General features: G+C 42.6%; 1 protein-coding gene across 1 annotated transcript in view; it reads right to left on the bottom strand.

The window, feature by feature from the left end:
- ldlrad3 (low density lipoprotein receptor class A domain containing 3) overlaps positions 1-22,105 on the bottom strand; it is a 96,258-nt gene that overhangs the window by 46,690 nt on the left and 27,463 nt on the right. The window contains exon 2 of the mRNA XM_069686644.1: positions 10,396-10,542. Within this exon, the coding sequence (XP_069542745.1) occupies positions 10,396-10,542 (147 nt within the window). The remainder of the gene's footprint in view (positions 1-10,395; positions 10,543-22,105) is intronic.

Here is a 22,105-nt window from a genome sequence, read left to right as displayed (position 1 = left end):
ACAAAAAAAAAAGCAGACAGGCAGTTGGATGGCTTCCAAACGTAGCTGCAGTGTTCAGCTGAGCAGCACAAATGAAAAGGAATGGGGTTAGCATTCGGGCTGATTCCTTCAGGTAAGACTATCAGTAGCAGAAAAACACGGCCAAGATCACGCTGAAGCGCACAGTTGGAGGACACACAAACAAAGGCACGAACGCGAGCTCGCACATAAACATGCCCTCTCTCTCTGTTTACTGTCTACTTTGTAATTACAGGCACCCACACAACACTGTGGTGCTTTTTCTGACATCTCCCTAAAACTTCTCCCTCCAGAACAGCTTTAATTGAAAATACTGTGCGGTGCTTTCCTCCAAACATCAAGACTTTATTTGTTGATTTATTTTTATAGATTTAAAATAACAACTTTTGAAGCAATATTTCTCTCTAAGTTCAAATCCAGGGCAGGGAATGCATCACCATGGCATATTTTGGCTTTATGAGTAAATCGCTTGATAATCTAACATGAAGTTCTTTCCCACGTCTGTCTCCCCCGTGGCTTTAGTGTTCATGTCAGCAGACAGCATGACTCCTGTAGCAGATCCAGCGTGCTTTTCTCTTCCCCCTGTAAGCACCTCTCCACACTTCTCCCCTTTTCTCCCTCTCCTCGGTTCCCAGGAGATCAGAATAACTTGTTCGATACACAGGTACGCTCGGTCGTGACGGGCATGCATGATTGACGGAGCGAGGAGAAACACTGGAGGAAGAGACTAATAAGAAAGAAAACAGCGGAGAATGAGCAAAGGCCAAGGAGGAGTAGAGACAGCTGACGACTTCAAAAGGTTCCTCTGACCTTGCTGAGCACTTCTGAGAGGAGGAAATCAATAGGTAATGGAGTCGGGGTGTAAGCAAGGAGGGCAAAGGGAGTTTCAGTGTAGAGGGCTTGGGGATCGGAATAATCAGTCTGTATGTTTCACGGTAGCCGAAAAGGACAATAACCTTATGTGTGCTGGAGGAGGCATTGCAAAATAAAAGGCTTGGCTTCATCTCAAGGGGCCGGGTGTTTACGGGCCAGTGGTGTTCCAGAGAGCCATCAAACTTCATGCTAGATGAGGAAGCAAGTGCGCCTATGTGCAAAATATCAGAAATATTTCAACACCTTCAGACAAAAAGGAAAGGAAGGCAAGGGCATGTAGTGAAAAAGCAGTGAGTGATCTGTCTGATAATAACCCTGCTGCAATATTCATCACAGGAAGCTTCATGCTGCTAAAATTGCCTTGTTTGAACTGGTAGCGCCCAACATTGTATTGTAAAATGACAAGGCAGCATTTCTTATTCCTTTGAAGATTTCACAGCAATCATTTTGCCTAATTTGTGACCATCGACCGGACAAGGATAGCATTCACTCTGAGAGAGAGAGAGAGAGAGATAGAGAGAGAGAGAGCAGGAGACAGCGTGTGAGTCCCTAATCAATATTTCATCCCTGTTCCTTCGTATTAATTACACCAGCTCACGGATCAGTCAACCGTTAAGCACATGGGAAGCAACAGACTCAGTCCTATTAAACCAATCTCTGCTTTCCTAACTTCTCCCACCATCGTTGCTCCACATCTCGTCACTTTCTTTCTGCTTTCCGCTTTGCACTCTCTCGACGGGTTTCTTTCCTGCTGGGCTTAAAGGGCCAGCTCGCCGATTTTCAACCTCAGTCCTATCGTGCTATTATGGGGAGCTAATGCCATTAAAGTAGGAAAAAAATGCAATTTGGCTCTGTGCCTTTGGAGGACGATATCTGCTTCTCCAATGGGTCCTGGAAAACCTCCGCCAGAGGATGCCTTTAACGTAGTCAGGGAGCTTGCCAAACTACACTTCCTCAATCGGAAGCCCGCCTCCGATGTCATGCCGATGTCAGAACGAAAATGTAGACTGCAGATTTTTTAGACGATCCACCGGTATATTTGCGTCGTATTTCAGATTGTGTACCGCTCTGAGCCATTGCCTGCAGCGATCAATGTCCTTGATTGGAAAACAGTAGTATTTCATTCCAGCGTCTCTCGCGGGGCCGTTCCTTTCAGAGGGAGGGGCGCAATGCACACTGGGTGTTGTAGGAATGTAGAATGGGTGAAACCACGAGCTGTTTGTACAACTTTCTCCACAGCTATGGCGCCAATTTCAAATGTTAGTGCTTCTATTGTTTACAAAGAACACCAGCTTTGACTGGCTTTTTCCAGGGGAGAACTGCTCCTTTAAACCAGGCACACAAACCAAGATAAATGCACCATTTCAAAGCGCTCCAAACGCCTTCAATCACACCTGCTTTTTCTTCCAAGATGTCCTCTGATGCAACACACACGCAGAAACAAACACACTCTCAGAGCAAAGAACACCTATGCACAATGAAGCGGAAACAAGCATCCGTCAGCTGTATATGGCTCTTTGTGTTAAGAGTCAGTCATTGGTCACTGCTCTTATCGCGTAAAAACACACTGCTAATCTGAGCGACTTCTGCCCTCCTCAAAGTGTTTGTTCGGTGAAGAACTGGCAGTGTGCAAACCTCGATATCTAGATCATAACCAATCAGTCTCAGGCGTCTTTTCAGCTGTTTCCTCCCCCGCTGTCAAGGGGAACTTTGTTGCTGATAAGCATTTAGCAGCTCTTTTGAACTATACACCTCATGGGCATGTTTTGGAGGTCAGAACACAAAAATAAAACAACAAAATAAAAGCAGCATTGATGTTGCTCCAGGCAGCTTTGGCAGCGTTATGACTGCAGAAAGCAATAATGTGATAATATTCGAGTAAATCCAATGAAGTGAATTTATTTTGCGACTGATTGTATTGAAGAGCTAACAGGATCAATAGACAGTGCATCAGGTAATGAAACTCCAGACGTTATATCCGTTATTGTTATGAAGTATTAATAGACTTTTAAATTAACTGACAATAGCAGCAGTTTGCTATTCTTCCTGTGTGTCTCCCACTGATTGAATAAAGCAGGGCAGAAGTGAGAGCTGCGACCGGCCTGTGACTCAGGAGCAGCTCAAACAAAGTGATTTCCCCTTTACAACTTCCTTTGTGTAAAGCCAGATGATGCAATGTTTGCTGAGCAGCACCACAGCACACGGTAATCTAAGAATAATGCTAATTGCTTAAATGTGTAATTACCTTAATCACAGTCATCAGGTGAGATAATTGACTCAGCAGTGTCACTTACAGAGAAATATTAATCAAAAATAAGCTAGCACTCATACAACATCTGTTTATACTCCACCAAACAAGGCCATAGCAATTAAAGCCCTGGATGTTTTAGATTGATGCTGTTTTTTCATATTGCTTAGAAAATCTACATCTCATTTGGAATGAAAGATTGTGTTGTTTCTTCTCTGTTTCTGTCTTTTGACAGGTAAAGTGTGTACAGGTAAAATGTTCTGGAATCTCACTCGTCACCCAAGCATCAGATTTATCCCGCGCTTCCTTTTGGGGTCTTGACCCTAAGGGCTTTCACACCCGAGCTGTTTGGTCAGTTTGAACCGAACCCCTAGTCCGGTTGGTTCGGGGTGGTGTGAAAGCAATCTCAAACTTTGGTGCGGACCAAACAAACAAACTCTGGTGCGCCTCAAAACGGGGGTGTTAGGGTTGTGTTTTTGTTGGACTGTTTGGTTTTTGGTTGCTCTGCTCTTTTTTCCCCCCTCCCTTTTCTCTTCTCCTCTCCTGCAGGGCTGGTGTGTGACGGGGGGCGTGGCTGGCTTCACCTGCAGCAGGCAGACTAGACACATCTGATCCTTATCACTCATCAGACCTTCCTCTACTTAAGTTTGGCTTCAACCTCTCTTCGACGCCAGATAATTCCAATTCCTTTGGTAGTTGCTGACATCGTGAAGCATTTTTTCTCTTTCGTATTTCCTGATTGTGCTCTTCTAAACCCGTGTTTTTCCGTGTTCGCAGGTCTGGTGAGTTGCCTGCCTGCCTGCATTTTTGGCCTGCTCTGAGCCTGAGCATTTCCATTTGTCTGATCCTTGTGGTGTTACATCGGACTGGCGAGTCTCTGCAAGCCAGCCAGCCTCCCGTCACCGCAGCTTGTTTCTGAACATTCTTTTGTAAATAAATCCTTTTTACTTTTTACCACAGTCCCGTCTCTGCTTTGGGGTCTAAACAGAACCTGGCCATAACAGAGGGTCTCGGTTTGCTTCCAAGTGGTGCAGAATTTGGTTCACGGTAGATAAGAAAGCGATCCAAACCAATATAGGAAGTGAACCAAAAAACAGTGCATTGTGGGTTGTTAACAGGTGCTTACACTTGCAGAAACGCATGAGTAGAGGACAGACGTTGGGTAGCGACGAGGAAATAGAAACATGGGCTGACCAAATACTTTCACAAATGCTTGTGAAAATGCACAAGAATACGGAGGTGTTCAAACTGTTGAGTGAAAAACTAAAGGAGAATGGAACTGATGGAGCTGTGGAACAAAGTCTACTACGACAACAAAACATTAAAGTCAGCGATCATGTTGAGTGTGATTGATAAGTGTGCTCTGTCCCGCTGATAAAAGCTGCCGAGTGAACACAAACCAAACTTCAGGCAAAATGCAACATTGTAATAATTTGGTCTTTGATTCAAACAAACAGACCTTAGGTGTGAATGAGCCCTACGTTGGGAACTATTGCTCTGAAGAAAACACCAAAATGTCACCTGCTTCTAACTGGAAACCCAAGATTTATTTTCAAGAAAAGGTCTTTTAGTGTTATTTCATTGTTGTCATTTAGTGTGCAACAGTCAAGACAGACAATACTTATCTGTATGTATTATGTATTATAACTGGCAAGACAGCAGGGGTGGGACAAAATGTTAATACAGCAATATATCATCATCCTGACTCATGCAATAAATTTATCGATAGGCTGGAGCCAAGTATCAATATTTTAATTTAATATTTCACGCTCTAAACAGATTTCCCTGCAATTTTTGGCTGAAAAGAAGTTGACAGCAGGATAAAAGAAGAAGACGACAGCAGGATAACGTCGCACAGCGGTGAAAAGAAGTTGAGATGAAGAAGCTAAAAGGGCATTTTGTATTCTTCAGTTAATCAGATATGATGTATTATTATATATAATATATCCTTTATTGCAGAGTCGCTGTCCCGTGATATTATCGTTATCGTGGGCCACGTATCGCGTATCATATCGCATTATGAGTTACCATGTGATTCCCACCCCTACAAGACGGGCACATCTTTTATTTAAAGTCTCGAACAATCTCAAACTTTTTCATTTAAATAAACGTCTTTTATCTATCTGTCACCGAATGAGGGAACACAATGGTGATTGAGTCTATGGCCCACTGATGAAAGCCTTTGCATTTGCAGTAAATCATATTTTTATGGACTGGGTGTCTGTGGCGACATTCGCGGAAAAAATCACAAGCGGCTCCCTGTTAGGTTGGTCTGTCAGAGAGGGTAGGCGGAGCTAAGTGGTTGCACTTCCAGTTTCCGTAAGCATTGCGAGGAAACGGTAATCTACTATGGCTGAACAAACAAGGAAAAGATCGATGACTACAGATACAACTTCAAAAATAAGTGAAAATCCAAAGAAAAAGAAACTAATTTGATGCTCAGATGAAGGCAAATATCAAGAGTTAGAATCGTGACAAAGGGACCCAGCCATAGACGTCTGGTTAAATTGGGAAGTTTGCTCCCATAATTTCCAATTATCACCAGTAGGTGGCGCTCAAGAGCACGAAACTGAAATATTCAAGATTGTTACTTTAAGACATGAAATTAGATTTCATGCAGAACATGAGGAGATAAGCAGCTGATGTGTAGTTGCTGTGGTCTGGTCTTTGTTCTTTAGGACTGGACTTCTGCAGAGAAGTTTAGTTGGTGCAGAATTCTGAATAAATATATTCCTCCACTCAGAGAGGCCACAGCCTCGGCCTGCAGGACTGCCAGTTCTGAAAAAAACATTTCTTTCAAACTTGCTTCTCTGTCTTTTCTCTGTCTCCCAACTTCATTTCCTTTTTTTTATTATTCCCCTCTTCTTGCTTTATAAATCATGTCTACTCACGCTTTCGACCCCACCACGCATCCCGCCTGCTCATGCCCTGCCCGGACAAGGGCAAAGAGGCTAATCCTGGCTCTGAGGCCCAGCGAGCTCAGTCAGCTCCCCGCCCTCTCTCCTCTGTCAGTATCCATTTCGTCTAACACACTCACAGGCTGTCGTTATGGACACCAGAGAGCAGGGTGGTACTTTTGACCTCTTTGTGTGAGGAATTAGTCAGCAGCTTGTCTTTGAATCATGGCACAGATACCCCTCAGACCTGGCAACACGTATACATTAAAGCAGACCCACATAGAGCAGATGGGAGAGCCGACTCATGTGTCTCCATCTTAGATTCTGTTAAAAGCAGAGGTTGCACTCTGCAAAAAGCTGGACTTGGAAAAAAGGATCCATAGGGGGGTCTTGGCCCGACTCAGCATGACAGTAATATAATAAACTGCGCCTTTAATGCAATAAGACTCAGGCTGGAGATATTGCCTCTCTTCTCTGAGCCCGGACGGTTGTTTTTGAGCCAGCAAAAAGTATTTACATGACTCAAGTTGACCCTTGTGCTAGAGGGGACCGGAAGAGCAAACAAACAAGAGAGGAGCAGCGAGGTTTGGGAGGAAAGAAGAAGTCTGCCTCCTCTAAGTGAAACAACATTTGAGAGACAAATCCACCAGCAGGCTTGAACACAACTTCAATAAATAAATAAGTAAAGGACAGAGGCGAACAAATGCAGCGAGGTTTGCATTATTCTGTTCTGAACTTCACCCACGGAATAATTTAAAGTCAACAAAAAAGGTGGAGGGAAGTTTATTTGTGAGGCGAAGCAACTATTAAAGAATGAAAATCTGCCTGGAAGTTTCATCAGAAGTTCACGCGGGGGTGGCTCTGTCTTGAAAAACACTTTTGTTCTGCTTGGTCGATGCGCCCCATTCTGTGCAAACTTCACCCTTATTCAAAGAAAATTGATCTTTGCGTGTCCAAACAAGTAATTTGCAAGTCCGAAATTGATTTGTTCTCCTCTGCGATTCCCCGTTAGCTACGTGATTTCCAAAAACAAAACTCTCATTAATGAGACACCGGGGAGAAGTCGCCACGGATGACCTTCACCTCGGGCTGCACAGAAGAATTCCTTTGGATCAGAGACACACACATCAGCACAATCTGCCGGATAAACAGCGGGGGGCTTACAGGGGATCTGCTCGCTAACTACAGCTGTCTCCTGGTGCAAATGTGTGTGGTAAAAATAGAGACTGGTCTTAGAGCAAACGTTTAGATACAGTTATTGTACACATACATACCGTACAATAACGTAATAACTTTGATATATTTATCATCACTTCTCATTTAAACAGTCTGATTGAAGCAGCTGGTGATCACTCCTTTTTGTGCGGAAGATGCTTCAGATGACGTGTAAACGCCCCCTTTTCCTGTGAGTGCGCTCAGAGGCTGACGGTGTGGACACCCTGAACGTACACTCATGCGGCTGAAAATTCGCCCCCATTCATTGTTTATTGCAAGCAGCTTATTCACTGCTCAAAGCATGCTGGGATGCCTAGCAACAAGCTCCAGGCAAGCAGCGTCACTTTTTTAACAGCTTTTCTCCCTCATTATGTCACAATCATGCATTTAAAGAAAACGATGATGTACTATTTAGTAAATAAACTGTGTGGAGTGTTGATTTCATTGTGTTCCAGTAAGTGACCAGCGTGATACTGTCTTTCTGTGAAGCAGAAAGCCTGGGTTAACAGGGAAAGTTCATAACTACCTTTGTGATACCTGTTCGTTTTGCATGTGTTGCTGTCAAGCTGCCGCTTTGGGACATCACCGCCTGTATGGCAGGGTTGGATTCAGGGCAATCTGCACACGCCCCTTAGTCAGCTACAAGAATGCATTGCTTGTATTTTGACAGATTAGACGCACAGTGGGGGGAAATATGGATTTTAAATGTCCACCAGCCCACCACTAACATATCAGTCCTGTCTCGTCTCGTCAGCGAAAACAAAACATACGTGTTGTTTGAGTTTTTATTATCTTGTCTTTGTCAAGTTTTTTGAGAAACATTTATCATCATAACTTTCGTTAACGAAATGAACACTGACACAGTGTCTGTGCCAAACAGAGGCAGAGAGAAACAGGGCCAATATAAACAGACTCATTAAGTTAACAAGACAAGGTCAAAACTTAGTATGTGGCTGACCGCATCAGGTCAATGAACGCTTTTTGCTGCGGATGTAGGTGAGGACAGCAGACGAGCAGCGGAGGAGCAGCCCCGCCTACTCCCCGAGCAAAGTATCCAGAGCCGTATAGACAGAGAGTCGCGTCAGTGGAGGTCCAATATGCTCCATGAGCCGCCATTGTGGTCGCAACGCTCTCTATGGCTATGAAAGTATCGTCAGTCAGTCAGTCAGTCAGTCACATACAGACTCATGTGTAGGGCTGACCCCGGCGGTCGGCCAAAAAGTGGTAAGGAAAAGTGTTCAAAAAAGCTTCCACGTTGATGGACAATTAAAGAAAACATGTTCTTAGAAACCTCATAACTGAAGCCAACCCCTCATATTACAGATGGGAGGATATTTAATATCCTGTGGTGGTCAACGTGGCTCTGCCTCCAAAGTAATGACTGATTGAGGATACGGTTCCCAACGATCATCTGATATACTGATTTCATTCTTAGTTCATCTGAAAACAATACATCGCTAAAAGACGGGGAATTTGATCATTTTCTGAGGAGTCTGCATTGAGCGCACATTTCATGCAGCTCAATGGCTGAAGGAGAAAAAGCTAAGTCAACAAACTGTCTTTCAAGTTAGCAAATCAACCACCTCCCTCTGTTAAATATATATAAATATAGCTGTGAGTATATTTGTGCGTGTGTTTTCTTAGAGGGGGGCGCCTAATTATGATTCTACTCGCAGAGCACCCAGCGCTGCAGTGTTAAAGTTTCCAGGCATTGTGTTCTCCTCAGATAATAGACATACAGACAGAGCTCGTAATGAGTCCTCCTCTCCTTCCCTTACCCCCTCGCTTCCTCTCCCTCCCTGTCTGTCTGTCCCTGCAGAGCCTCTAATGGAGCCAGAGGGTCCGTCTGGGGATTTTTTCGTGAAGCAGTCGCCGGAGATATCGACTGACAACTAGCCCTCTATTTGAGGATAATAAGGCCCACTTATGCCAGAGCAGATAATGTAGACGTCGACAGCAAACGCAAACAGTGCTCTGACAAGCGGGGAGGCAGGCTGAGCGTGATGCTGTATGATAACTTGCTTTTATCTTAAGCAGTAAAGCATGTAGTGTCAGACACAGACAAAGGAAGACTCCGTAGGTTCAAAGCGAAATTACTTGGTTTGATTGAGGATGAGCTGCTTATATATTCAGGAGTATTTAATGCATGTAATGATGATGCAATTAGTCCAAAAGCATGTTTCCAGGTCTGACAGTTGTTGACAGTTTAAGGCCATTAAAGTCTCTTGAAATTGTCCTCTATATGAATATATATCTAGGTTAGTCTTATGTATGTGGCTTTTTTCCGGCATGCCATGGGAGGCAGCTTTGTCAGGAGCAGTGAGCCTGTTCCCTTAGCTGCCAGCAACAAAGAAGAGCTAGAGAATTAGACAGAGCTGACAGATTGGAGGACAAACTAAATGTCATTTTTTATGTCAGGGAATCGGCCGTGTAAAGAAAAAGCTCTGCAAAAAAAGAGGGTGTAACTTTTCTAATTCAAAAAACAAGCCCCTTTAAAGCAATTACAAGCCGAGAGCCACAAATCATCAGATGAGATAAAGAAGACGAATGCAGAGAGGGATGAAAACGGGAGTGCGAGACAGTTAGAGAGATAAATATTTCGGGAGATGAGGGGCTTCCGTTCAGTGTTGCTCGGCCTTCGGAGTCAAACTTCATCAGCAATCCCATCTTTGAGCGGCGCTCCGGCTGAGGCGGGAGGGAGAGGAGGAGGAGCAGCAGACCAGAAAGATCAAAGCCGACTAAAAGTGAGGATCAAAACTGAACTATTACTGTAGCCTTACAGTAGAATTATGCATGCGCTACTATTCCTGCGCACAGTAGTAATCGGCCTTTGCTTTGATGGTATTAAGTTCTGCCCTGGCGCTAAACTGGGGCCGAGGGTCTGGAAGGGGCGGGGGGAGGGTGACTGCGCTCTGTGGGGGGGGAGACGGAGCTGAGGATTGAGGAGGGCAGTTAATTTAGGTTGGCAGAGAATTAGGTTTAAATGGCCCTTTTGGCTCTATGCGTAGAGACTGGAGAAGAAATTAAACCACAAGGTTGGATAGCGAGAGGAGTCGAGAGGACACGACGTGACTCTAAATTGGCTTCTTTTCTTTAAGGCTAAAAAAAAAGAAGGTTTAATAATGAAATCTAAACTGGACTTACGGCAGCCTTTCTCGTCGCTCTTGTCAAAGCAGTCGGGCAATCCGTCACACTGCCACCCACCTGGGACGCACTTCCCATCTCCGCACATGAAGTTTCCAGGGATGTTGCACTCGGTGGTGAAGTTGTTCCCTGGGAGCAGCTGGCTCTCTGTAATGACACAGGAAGAGAAGGTGAGAGGAGGACATGAGGCTACTACCGTACAGACAGGTAGGGGGATGTTGCATTACAGCGATATGCATCATCACAGCCGAAAATGGAAGACCGGTGTTATCTCCATTTTCTGGAGACAGAACAACATTAAAGGCTGTGGCTCTGTTTAAAAAGCACCGCAGGTCAGACAGTGGTGAAAGTATTGCGGGCGATGCAAACACCCTAAAAGTGTCGCACACAAACAAAGCACATATTTCTGTAATGGACATAAACACAGACCTGCAGTAAAATGAGCTGGAATGTGAGACATGGCCTCTTGGCGGAGGTTTGACACTTTGCGGTGAGCAGTTTATCTCCTAACGAAACTATAGGGCGGTAATGAGGAGCTCTGTGCAGGCCAGGGAACATTTTAATGCTGCAGAGCTCAAGCTGGGTTCATGTGGTGGGTCACTTTATCACACTTAAAGGTGGGACGTAGGAGGTGTACCTGCTGCCAAGAGGTAGACCTTAAAGCCCAAAGCGACAGAAGGTTGGGAACCAAACTTCGTCTTAAATTAGAACAGAATGTAGGTTTGGCTTTAAGGTTTCTAAACACAATCACCTGTCGCAACAGTGTGTTGATTTGTTTACATGCAAAGCTAGCATGCAAGGCTACTGTCAGAACTGTGTGAAAGATGGGCCGCTGTAAAAAGTCAAAAAGTGTGGCTTCACTTCAACAAAGAACACGACAACGAGGCAAGGTGCAAATGCAAACAGGAAGCTCATCAACTGTAAGTCAGGTTGCACAGCGAATCAGAACATTTAAGGCAGCCGGGCGTTGATCTGAAAGTTTGTACTAGGGATGCACGATATTAGATTTTTTGCCGATATCCAATATGCCGATATTCTACAACTCATTTAGCCGATACCGATATTTTTTTCCCGCACACCTAATTGCAGAGATCATCAACTCTCTTCTGTATTGGAATTAGCGTACAGCATAATGGTGATACTCTTATCACATTTGTTACAACGGTCGGGTTGACGGGTCTTGAGATGGTTAATCAAGTTTGTAGTGTTGAAAGACTTTGCCTTGGCTCCTCCTCACATCACCGAAGCTGAGCAGTCATTGCAAACAGCAGTTTTGCTATCTATTTCGGACACTTTGAAAAACTTCCACACCACGGACATTTTGGCTTCTAACTCTCTCATGCTGCAGTTAGACACACATGATGTCATCACGCTGCGCCGAGCAGGTCTTCTTCGCGCCGGGGACATTGCGCCGAGGTTGGGCATTTAATCAAGTATGCAGCAGCCCATTATTTTATCGGTTAATTATATCGGCGGATATCGGCGTGTTGGCTGATATCCGATAGTTCATTTTTAAGCCAATATCAGCCGATACCGATAACGTGCCGATAATATCGTGCATCCCTAGTTTGTACAGTGTTTAATGTTTGGAGATCTCTAAGCCGAGGGTGTTATCAGCGAACTTATGGCACCTATTTACTAGGAATGGGTCATGAATTTTGTATTCCAATAGTAGTAATAGTTTGAACAGAGTCTATCCAAAAGCACGGTGCAGGATAATCATGTAGGAGTGGATTTTTTCCATGAGTGTAAAAAGGATCTCTAAAAAAACAAACAGACTTTGAGCAAGAGCTGCTTTTTGTTTTTGGTGTAAATCAGTGTCTTTTGTGCCACAAATCAAAGAGTAACTTTCCTGTAATGCCTTATCTGGTGGTTAAATGTAAAATTCATTGTAAGAGTGCTTGTGACACACACTCTGTTAATATTCTACAAACAGGACATATAATATGAGCATTTGTATTTCATGGTGGTGCTGTTTAAATAAGAGCTTTCCAATGTTAACAATAAATCAGACATATTCATCCACTTTGTGCAGAGAGGCTGAGTTTGTTCCTCTGTTTAATCATTACAGGCACACATTCTGCAGGAGCCAGCATTTATTACAGAGGGATCCAGTCGACTGCGGTACAAATGGAAAGATTTGACCTTTGGGTGCTTGTGAATTCATAACCAGAGCTCCCAGCTTCTACCAAGTTAGTTGATATTCACTTAGTAGATGAAGTCAGTTCCCAGAGTACAGCTGAGAGACTGACACGCAGAACTCCTCTGTCCTTACATCATCCCTCCCCTGCCGCTCTTCTACAGCAGCAGGTGTTGAAACCATGTATAGATCCTGTCTTCACTGAGATGGCACGATTCTTACGATCTCCTATGGGAATGATGCAAACGGCTCTTTTGTCTCTCGCAATACAGAAAAGGGGAAGTGAAGGGTAAAGAGGGAAGGGCTGGAAGGAATTCTGATCGTCTTTTCGTTCGCCGGTGGGAGGGACCGCCGCGTGCAAACGTGAAGAAATACATGAATTAAAAATAGTTACGCATCAGGAATAACAAAAACACTTCTAGACCTTTTGTGCCGCATTCTAACTTCAGCTTTCACCTTTGTGCTAAGATGTTGCAGTAAACAGAATCAGACCAATCCCAGTGGTTTTTCAGAGCGTTTCTTGTAGACAGCTCTTCACCACGCCGAGTCCCTCGGTTATGAAGCAGGCATCCAGGTATCTTTGAGAACTGCCAAATGTCAATTTTTTATTGTTATCTATCTGAGAATACACCACCTTCTTCACACATTCTTCTCTGCCTCTTCCACTCCCATCTGTGTTTGCACAGTTCTTTTTTTTGACAAAGGGAGCTGTACAAACACGCACACTTGGGAGAGAAACAGAGAGGGAGAGAGGAACAACAGTGACACGGTAACATTAGAAGAGGTTGTAAACAAAGTCTGCTTTTTTCACAAGCCATCGCAGCATGAGACATTTTAACTAAAATATATACTCAATATACTAAATTAAGCAAACATGGCATGGAGGTGTGCACGATAAAACTTATTTACAACAAAAATTATATATTCTAACAAAGACACCTGGACAATTAAATGTCATATTTTTGATATAAGGGAGACACTGAATCCTTATGACTGATTAGGCTTATGTCACATATAAAAGTTAAATATGGCTGCACTCCTGTTTAACTACCTCTATCTGATTTGTACTGGATAATGAAGCCATAACATGTATATACCTAACAGTATATGATAAATAAAAACTGAATTGTAATAAAAAACGGATCAAAATTAATATTCGGTATGAAGAAAATCAGCACTACCGCGGCTGTGTCACGAACTCTCGCGTGTTCTCGATACGTTAATGATTAACTTTAGTCAAGCCGAAAGGAACTAATACAACAACCGTGAGGCGTGTGATGATGATGGCGGAGAATTCAAATCCCAGCCCGGCCAGACGGACAGCTAAAGTTATGTTGATATTTTAAAAGATATCTTTTCCATCGACCTGTCACAGCAAAGCTCGTTTGGAGCGCTAAATGTCCGTTACACTGTAACCTAATTATCTTATTTGTTTATTGTGCAGGGTGTAGGAAGCCTATGTCGCTCTTTTAAATAGATATACATATCTTTGCATGTTAGTTCGTCTCTCGTTGCATTGGTTTGACGTTTTCTGGACATATTGCGCAAAAATAGATTTTCAAATAGTTTGAACCCATGTGTTTTTTTACAAGGAATAATCGTACAACATTTTTGGCCACTTTTGACAGCTCTTTACTGTATGTGATATGATTGCTATCATTGTTGTACGGCCTGTCTCAGAACACTGAAGTGATCCTCACCTGGACACAAGCCGAGGTCTCAGTGGCAACTTCTCCTGACATGACATGTCCACAAAACAGTGTCGGAAAAACCCTGATATTCAACACGATATTACTTTCTTTTGTGTGTGTTCTTAACCAATTTTAACTTATAGTAATTTTAAAAAGTTACTCTCTTTTTGTTAGCTTTTACTAATGTTACATGTTCTTCTTTGCTGCTCTCAAAGAAAGGATTTGCTAGAGGCAGCTATTATATACATTACTTCTGTGTAAGCTGCTGTTTAGGAGAAGAATGAAGTCTTTTTGGGCTTCTAATGAATTGTAGTATCTGACTGGTGCATTGACAGGTATTCTTGCCAATGTCGCCTACACACAAAACACCACGTCAACGTCGACCCAGTTGCACTCAGAACAAGAGAAGAAGGCAGGCACGTAAAATGACTTCAAAGAGCGGCTGGTTTCAGAGGCATCAGGTTAATTGGAGAGTTGCTTTGAGAGCAAGAGACTGAGAGGACTGAGTGTTGTAAAAATGCGTGTGTCTGAGGTAAGGCCAAAAAGAATAAAGAATGAAGGGTTGACTGACAGCTCATCTTTTCCCATGAGCCTCTAACAGGGCCAGTAGCTAACATAAGCACTTCTAGCAGCCGGGTTGTGAGTTGGCAGCTCTGACACGTCTTATTCCTGAACCCTTGTCATTCCATCGATACAGTAATAAGCCAGAAAACTTATGGCGGTATGCCGTTGAGGTAACAAACATGCCCGCCTCATTACCACAGTAAGTGTGGCTCCAGCGCTCATTACTGGCTGCTCTGTGTGCTTGTTAACAATATAATAAGTCGCTAGAGTTCTCTGTGAGCTATGCAACACTCCCAAGGTGACCTGCAGGATTTTAATGGACGGGGCCGTGTCACTCACACGTTCGTCCCATATGCTTTCAAACATTATGTTGTGGATGGCTCGGGGCGTTACGCACAGCTCCACAACCAAGCTGTGTACATCTGTGGTCACACGGTGGGTGTGTGAGGAGGGACTGGAGGAGATAAGGGAGGGATGGCGCTGGACGACTGTGTATCTTGCTGGGGGAAGTGTAGACCAATTACTCAGGGTAAATATTGACTATACTCTCCTTGGCTTTGCACACCCTTTCCCACCCTCCGCCATGCCTGTGCCACCCAGGGCCCTATTAAACTGTTAAATCATAAAGGGTAAAATGTTTCCGCTACACTGAATACTAGATACTTTTTAATTAGCATTTACATTTTCAGTTTGCGAGACTTGCAAGAAGTTCCCGTGGTTCACGCAGGGTGAAATCCTCCGCTCCCTCCTTCCCTCTGTTTTAGCTCAGCTGCATATAGCGTACGCTCGTCTTACCTCAATTATAATTTGAAATAAAAATGAACTCCCAGCATAAACACAAGCCTAATTTCCCAGTGGTTTTGAATAATACTCTAATTAAATTTGGAATATATTTTTTTGCAACATTTTCTACAGGGAAAGTCATCCCTAATGCAATCTTTCCCTGTCTCAAGTGGCCTGCAGTATGAGGAAGACTGCTCGGCTGTGTGAGATTATTTTCAGAATAAAAGCACATTAATGAAAGGAAACATTTCTCAGATTTAGACAAAGTTTAAAAAGCTCTTCCAGACATGTTTTCATACATAAAAAATTAATCGGTCTGAAATGTTATTTGCACAAAGAGGTCAGTTGCCTTGTTCAAAGTTCTCAGAGTTCATCTTTTAATCATACTTCATTAGAGATTCAGATAAATCAATACCTAAATATGTCTTGTTTTTAAAGTCTTACTGCAGAACACAACATTTCTCCTTCTTCGCTAAAGGTCCAATCGGATTTGCAGTGGAGGTTTCTAATTTTCACTTCTGTAAGTTGGGCAGCTTGTCTCTGAAGTGTGCAATGTTGGTGTTCGGGTCTACACAGATTGCATCACTTTTAAGAGATGCTGCTTTGCGTTTTTAAGTCAACAACTAATTCTTAAATAATACATTGAAAAGTGTTTGCTCTCTCCAGACGCAGCAGCAGACTCGCATCATAGAAAAGTACGAGTCAGAGGTCGCTCGTCACGTGACGTATTAAGGCAAGTTTACTGTGAGGGCACTGGTGTTGTCAATAAAGGTCAAACTCATGTTGTGGTTTCAGCAGAAGGTGGACAGAACAGAAGGACAAACAGACACTGCAAAATTATTACTTCTTCAGGAAGCCCGATATTTCTTTCCCATTATGCAAGTGAGCTAAAAGCTGTAAGTGCAAATAATTATCTTTGGACATTGCTGGTATACTACTACTGAAGTCATAACTGGTTTGCGGTCTACCATCTGTCTGAGTCCATGTGATTGCAGTAGCAGTCTACATATTTTGCGCACCATTGGCTGTCATTGGGCGAGAGGCGGGCTACACCCTGGACTGATCCCCGGTCAATCACAGGGCTTCTTGTGTAATCTGTGACACTGGTGTGATCACAAGTTTATTAAATGATGGGAAAACTTACTAACCTATCTCTATACTGGACCATGATTAGCTTCCAAACTATTAATAATGTAAAAAAAATAAAAATAAACATGCTGTTTCTACAGATCAATGTGAAAACATAAGAAATACAGTTTAAAAAGCTGTAACCGTGAACATTTTTATTACGGCTGTAAAGTTCGTCATTTTAATACACTTTTGGAGCCAGCCTCAAGTGGACATTTGAGGAACTGCAGTTTTTTGCGCGTCTGCTTTGGCTTCATTTTTTAACTCTTGAGGATGGCCCTTGGTTATTTCCCAGTGGGTTTTTTGTTCTCACACAAGCACACACGAGAGTGACTTGGCACATTCCTGCAGCTAATTTAAAGTAATTACAAGACTCAATAATTGGTGGTGGTAATGTACAAATAAACGTCATATCGGCCTGCAAAGGCAAGAGAAAAAGAGGACTGCAAGCTATCAAACATGCATGTAAACAGTCCAGGATTTAAAATGTTTAAAAGAAAATTGCTTGCAAAAGTTTTATGAAGAGGGAAACACGTTCAACATGTGTCCACTGAATAACACCGACTGTAAAATGTATTTTGGTTGCTTACAAGAACATTCCTCAGGGCACCTTTCATCAAACAGGGTTTCAGCGAGGAAGAAATCAAACTCATCCTGTATTCAAAAAATATGAAATCAAAAGATGAGTCTGGTTGATGTGTAAGTTTCTCCTGTGTATAAGATCTTTACCATTTTTTAAAGGGAGCATAATTGCACTTGGAAACATTTAGGGAACACGTACTCACAATCTCTTAAAAGGGTTGTCAATTATTTAAAATCTTTGACCAAACATCAAGTCAATGCATATATGGCACGCTTCCAACCGTCATTCCAGCATTTTCCTTGGGTACATTTCATACATCATGATTCCACAGTGTGGAGACTTTAATACACCCAACGCAGCCGACAGTCCAGCCACCCACATGTGCCAGTGTCTCCCAGGTCTAATGAATATTTAACATGAAATGTCAGCGTGCCGTCCCAACACAGGGCAGCTAATTTGGTGATAAAATATATATTAGTCTCAACAGGGCCTATTGAAAACGTAATAAACCTTAAAGAGTATAGACGGCCTCCCCTATGAGACCCTTTCTGGGTCTGTCTGGATGTGTTATGAGAGACAATCGTAACTCAGAGGCAGAGAAAAGCACCGTGTGGTGCTGGTATGTTTCTGTACAAGCGTACAGGGAAACATGCAGAGACTGTCAGCTCTCTGAGGAAAAGGTAGATAAAGATAAATAGATGAAGGGGAAGAAATGGGAGAGGAGGGAATATGCATACACAGCTGGATGAAGAGAAAAGAATGGAGAAGTATGGAGTATGGAGGGAAAAGGTAGAGGGGTAATAAAACAGAAACATAGAGGTGGACAGTAACGTGATTTTCTGTCCTCAGATTCCAAGTAATGGCCGCCCTAAGCAAGTTCTATTCCCCCGTGCTCTGCGCATGAAAGGTCAGCGGTATAAATCTATATCTGAGATGACTATTGGCTTGGCTGTTACTGCGTTAACCCTATCTTACTCAGCAGGCTCAGGTGTCTGACCTGAATGGATTAGCCCCAGGTGAAAGGCTCAGCCTGGGATTGAAACAGCATCAGAAAAGTGAATGCAGGTGTCTGTGTATGTAAGATATGGAAGAAATACAAATGCTATGGGGGGAGTTTCAAAACAAATATATCAACCATTCCTTCACAGCGTTGTTTTGCCTTCGATAACACACCATACCGTGCAAAACATCCATCCATCTGTGATCTATACCGCTTGTCCTGTTCAGGCTCGCCGGGGGACTGGCACATAAGGTGCTTTTCAACAGCAGGAACTTTCCCTAGGAACTAAGAACCTTTTGAGAAACTCTTTACGTTTCGATACCAGGAACCAGGGTCTAAATTTAGTTCCGGGGTAATTGATTTACCCCCTGAAAAGTCCCTGCTCAGGGGTAGTACTTTCCAACGATCCAGGCACTTTTGGGGCGGGGCCTGCAGCGATGATTGTTTCTGATTGGTCAAGAATGAATTCAATGTGTCTATTTGCAACGCAATAAAGCACGATCAAAAACAGCACAAGTTAAATCTTCTCCATGCTAACAGGCTAACTGTGGTGTCGCACAAATGATGATACCGGCCTGTTCATCGCGTTTTATGGCCTTCATCTTCTTACCTTCTTACCACCACCTACTGGACTGGCGGTGTTGTGCAGTTACTTTTATTGCTTCTCCATACGTCATTAGCCTGATTTGCATAATCTTTGCAGGACTTTAGGCCGCTATGGAAACGCAGACAACCATAGGCCACGGGAACCATTTAGTTCCTTGAAGAGAACTTCCTTTAACCAAAAGTTCCTGGTACTTTTGGTCGAAAAGCACCTACAGAAACAGAACACTTCATGCTCACACTCACACCTATGGGCAGTTTAAGAGTCACAAATGAACCTAACGAGCATGTCTCCGGACTGTGGGAGGGAGCCGGAGTACCCGGAGAGAACCCACGCATGCACAGGGAGAACATGCAAACTCCACAAAGAAAGGCCCACTTCGTCCAAACCGGTATTCGGACCAGGACCAGGACAGGAACTCTGTGCAAAACAGCCTGATCATGCCAATACAAACATGGCGGCTGAATTAAAAAGCAGCCTTTTCATGTAGAAGGAGAGAAACTTTTTTTTTCACTTACACACCACTCCTAATGGGCTGGCTTTACACGCAGACTCTGGGGCACAGCAGGAGGGGGTGGAGGTGATTTGCCCGTTCCTTTCATTGTGTTTGCACGGTGGAGAGAGAAAGAAAAGAAGCTTCACGGTGAGAGAAAAAGATTCTCCCTCCAGTTCCCTCGGCTCGCTGAAGCGTCCAGTATAAATAAGCACAAGTGTAAAGAATCTGGTCTGCATCAATTAGAGACCCCCTACAGACGGACAGACACACAGGCAGGCAGGGATGCATAAGCACAGAGAAAGCTTTTAATGGGGAGGGATAGAGAAAGGGCCGATCAAGCATAGAAAAAGAGAGTAAACAATACAATGGAACTGGATATATTTAGGCCTGTGTCTCTTTCAGCCTTTTCCAGCCTGTAACAGCCACATGGAAACTCTGAACACTTTGTACTTACTTAAAAAATGTGGTTTAAACTTCAGCATTAAGAGAAACTTTACTCTAAAGTGGAAAAGAACGAGCTCTTCAGAGAGGCTGAGGAAAAGTTAGATTATGATGATCCCAGAAAAACTCACATCAACAAATGCATGCCACGCTCGCTCACACAAATCAATAACCAAATCCCCGTATAATCCACAACGTAGTGTTAATACCGGATGAAGGGAATACAAAACAAAAGCAGATTATGAACGCAATTAGGCTTTAAAAAAGTGCAAAATCAAAAGTAATTAAGCCGATCTCTACAAGGCAAATAATAATTGCTTTAACAAAAGAATGGGAGGCCTTAGTTGGCTATTCTGGAAGATACATTGAAAATCCACTGCGTGAAATGTGTTTTCATATGCAGCTTGTGCTATGTTGGGTTCTGCAGGGTAAAGGCTGTGTTCACTCACTCATATTACTAAGTGGTGATACGTCTTTATGATAACATTCGTATCAGAAACAAATATTAGACATATGTGATCAATATCATTTCTCACACACACGTGATATGGTATTCATACTGTTCACACCACTAGATCCAGTCACCGCAGCAATTTAACCTGTGGTCTTTTGTTTGATTAATTCAGAAAACTACGTGATTATGGGCATCTAAAGAGGTGATCAGTTGAATTCATGTTGTACCTATGGAGGCCCTGACGCAGAGATGTGGACTTGAGACTTGGTGACTTGGACTCGAGTCGACTCGAGTCACTGTTTTGATGACTTGCGACTTGACTTCACAAAAAATAAATGACTTGAGACTCGACTTGGACTTGCAAGTTATTGACTTGAGACTTGACTTGGCTTGATGACTCAGATGACTTGCGTGTGTTAACTTTGAATGTTAGCTGTTAAATATAAAATTATATAGTTCAGTGTTTTTCCCCCAAATAGAAGCCTCATCAGTCGTACTCGTTACTACTCAATACGGTCTCAGAGCAGACCATCATCATGGCTGCGTCTGTGCCGAGATAATACAGATACGATTCATTGTCATACTTTTTGAACAGGTTATATAAATTGGCCAATAACATCATTATAAGAAGGGCTGCTAACACCTTGTCTTTTGTCTTTATAAAGACCGGATACTACAGGTAAGAGTGCTGGATCTTGGGTGGAAAAAAAGTGACTTGACTTGGGACGTGACTTGACTTAACTAAGGACTCGACTTGACTTGACTTGACATAACCTTTGACTTAAAAATTAACTCGAGACTTGCTTGAGACTTGGAACCAAATTACTTTAGACTTACTTGGGACTTTAGCAAAGATGACTTGGTCACAACACTGTCCTGAAGTGCCAATTCTGGTAATTCATTTTCTGATTTCTGAAGTCTAATTTAAATGGATTTTGCTCTTGTGTTAATTACTTACAAAAAAGTATTTTAAAAAAGTTTATGATGGGATATTTATTCTATATTCCCTCTTTGTTCATAAAAAAAATAAAATGTGGAGTAAAACAAAAGTTTGGACTGATGAAAATAAATCTAATTACATTTTTTCAGTTACATTTTTTGTTATCTTTTAAAAGAAGTTAAAAAAAAAGTTGTAGCATGTAAAAAACAAAATAAATCTATAATTTTTCAAAGTTTAGTTGTAATACTAATTTTAGCCACAAGAGGCACAAGTGCACAACTTTCTAAACTATGTTTCCTGTGAATTGACTTGAAATGTATTTAAATAGATAAATAAATAAATACATGCCACGAGTGTTACATAACTTAACTAATATACAGTAGACAGTTTGTTGATGTTGTATTGAGAAAAACGTGAATGGTTTTGGCCCTATGCAGTGCAAGTGTTTCACTATAGCCAAAATGAGTACAATAATAAACAAAGAAATGATCCTCATAAGAAAACATAAGGAACTTTTTGATCAGAAGTCAGTTTTCTTAGATATGCCTCATTCTCTGGCAAAAAAAAACTCCCATAAAGATGCAAATGAAGTTGGGTTTGAAAGAAAGAGGAGAAAATAGAGAGTGGAAATAGGAATGAACAGAATGAAACCCTGACACCGAGGGAGGTGAATCAAAAGGTCTTATACTGTTATTCATGAAGAAAATGGATATGCGTCATAAATCTACTGCAGAGATGAAGGCGGTCAGATCATCTCTGCTGGGATTTTATGGTTCACACTCTGGATCATCAGGAGGTGCAGAAACACAAGGATAAGGAAACAAACAACAGATACGGAGTTGCTGGTTGTGAATGACATTCAGTATAAAAGCTAGAGAGCAAAATA

The sequence above is a fragment of the Semicossyphus pulcher genome, unplaced genomic scaffold (genome assembly GCF_022749685.1).
Source record: "Semicossyphus pulcher isolate SPU_LCO1_2020_fin unplaced genomic scaffold, fSemPul1.0.p SCAF_8, whole genome shotgun sequence".
NCBI classification, from domain to species: domain Eukaryota; kingdom Metazoa; phylum Chordata; class Actinopteri; order Labriformes; family Labridae; genus Semicossyphus; species Semicossyphus pulcher.
Note: the sequence above shows the minus strand (reverse complement) of the source record. Positions and strands in the feature narration are given on the sequence as shown.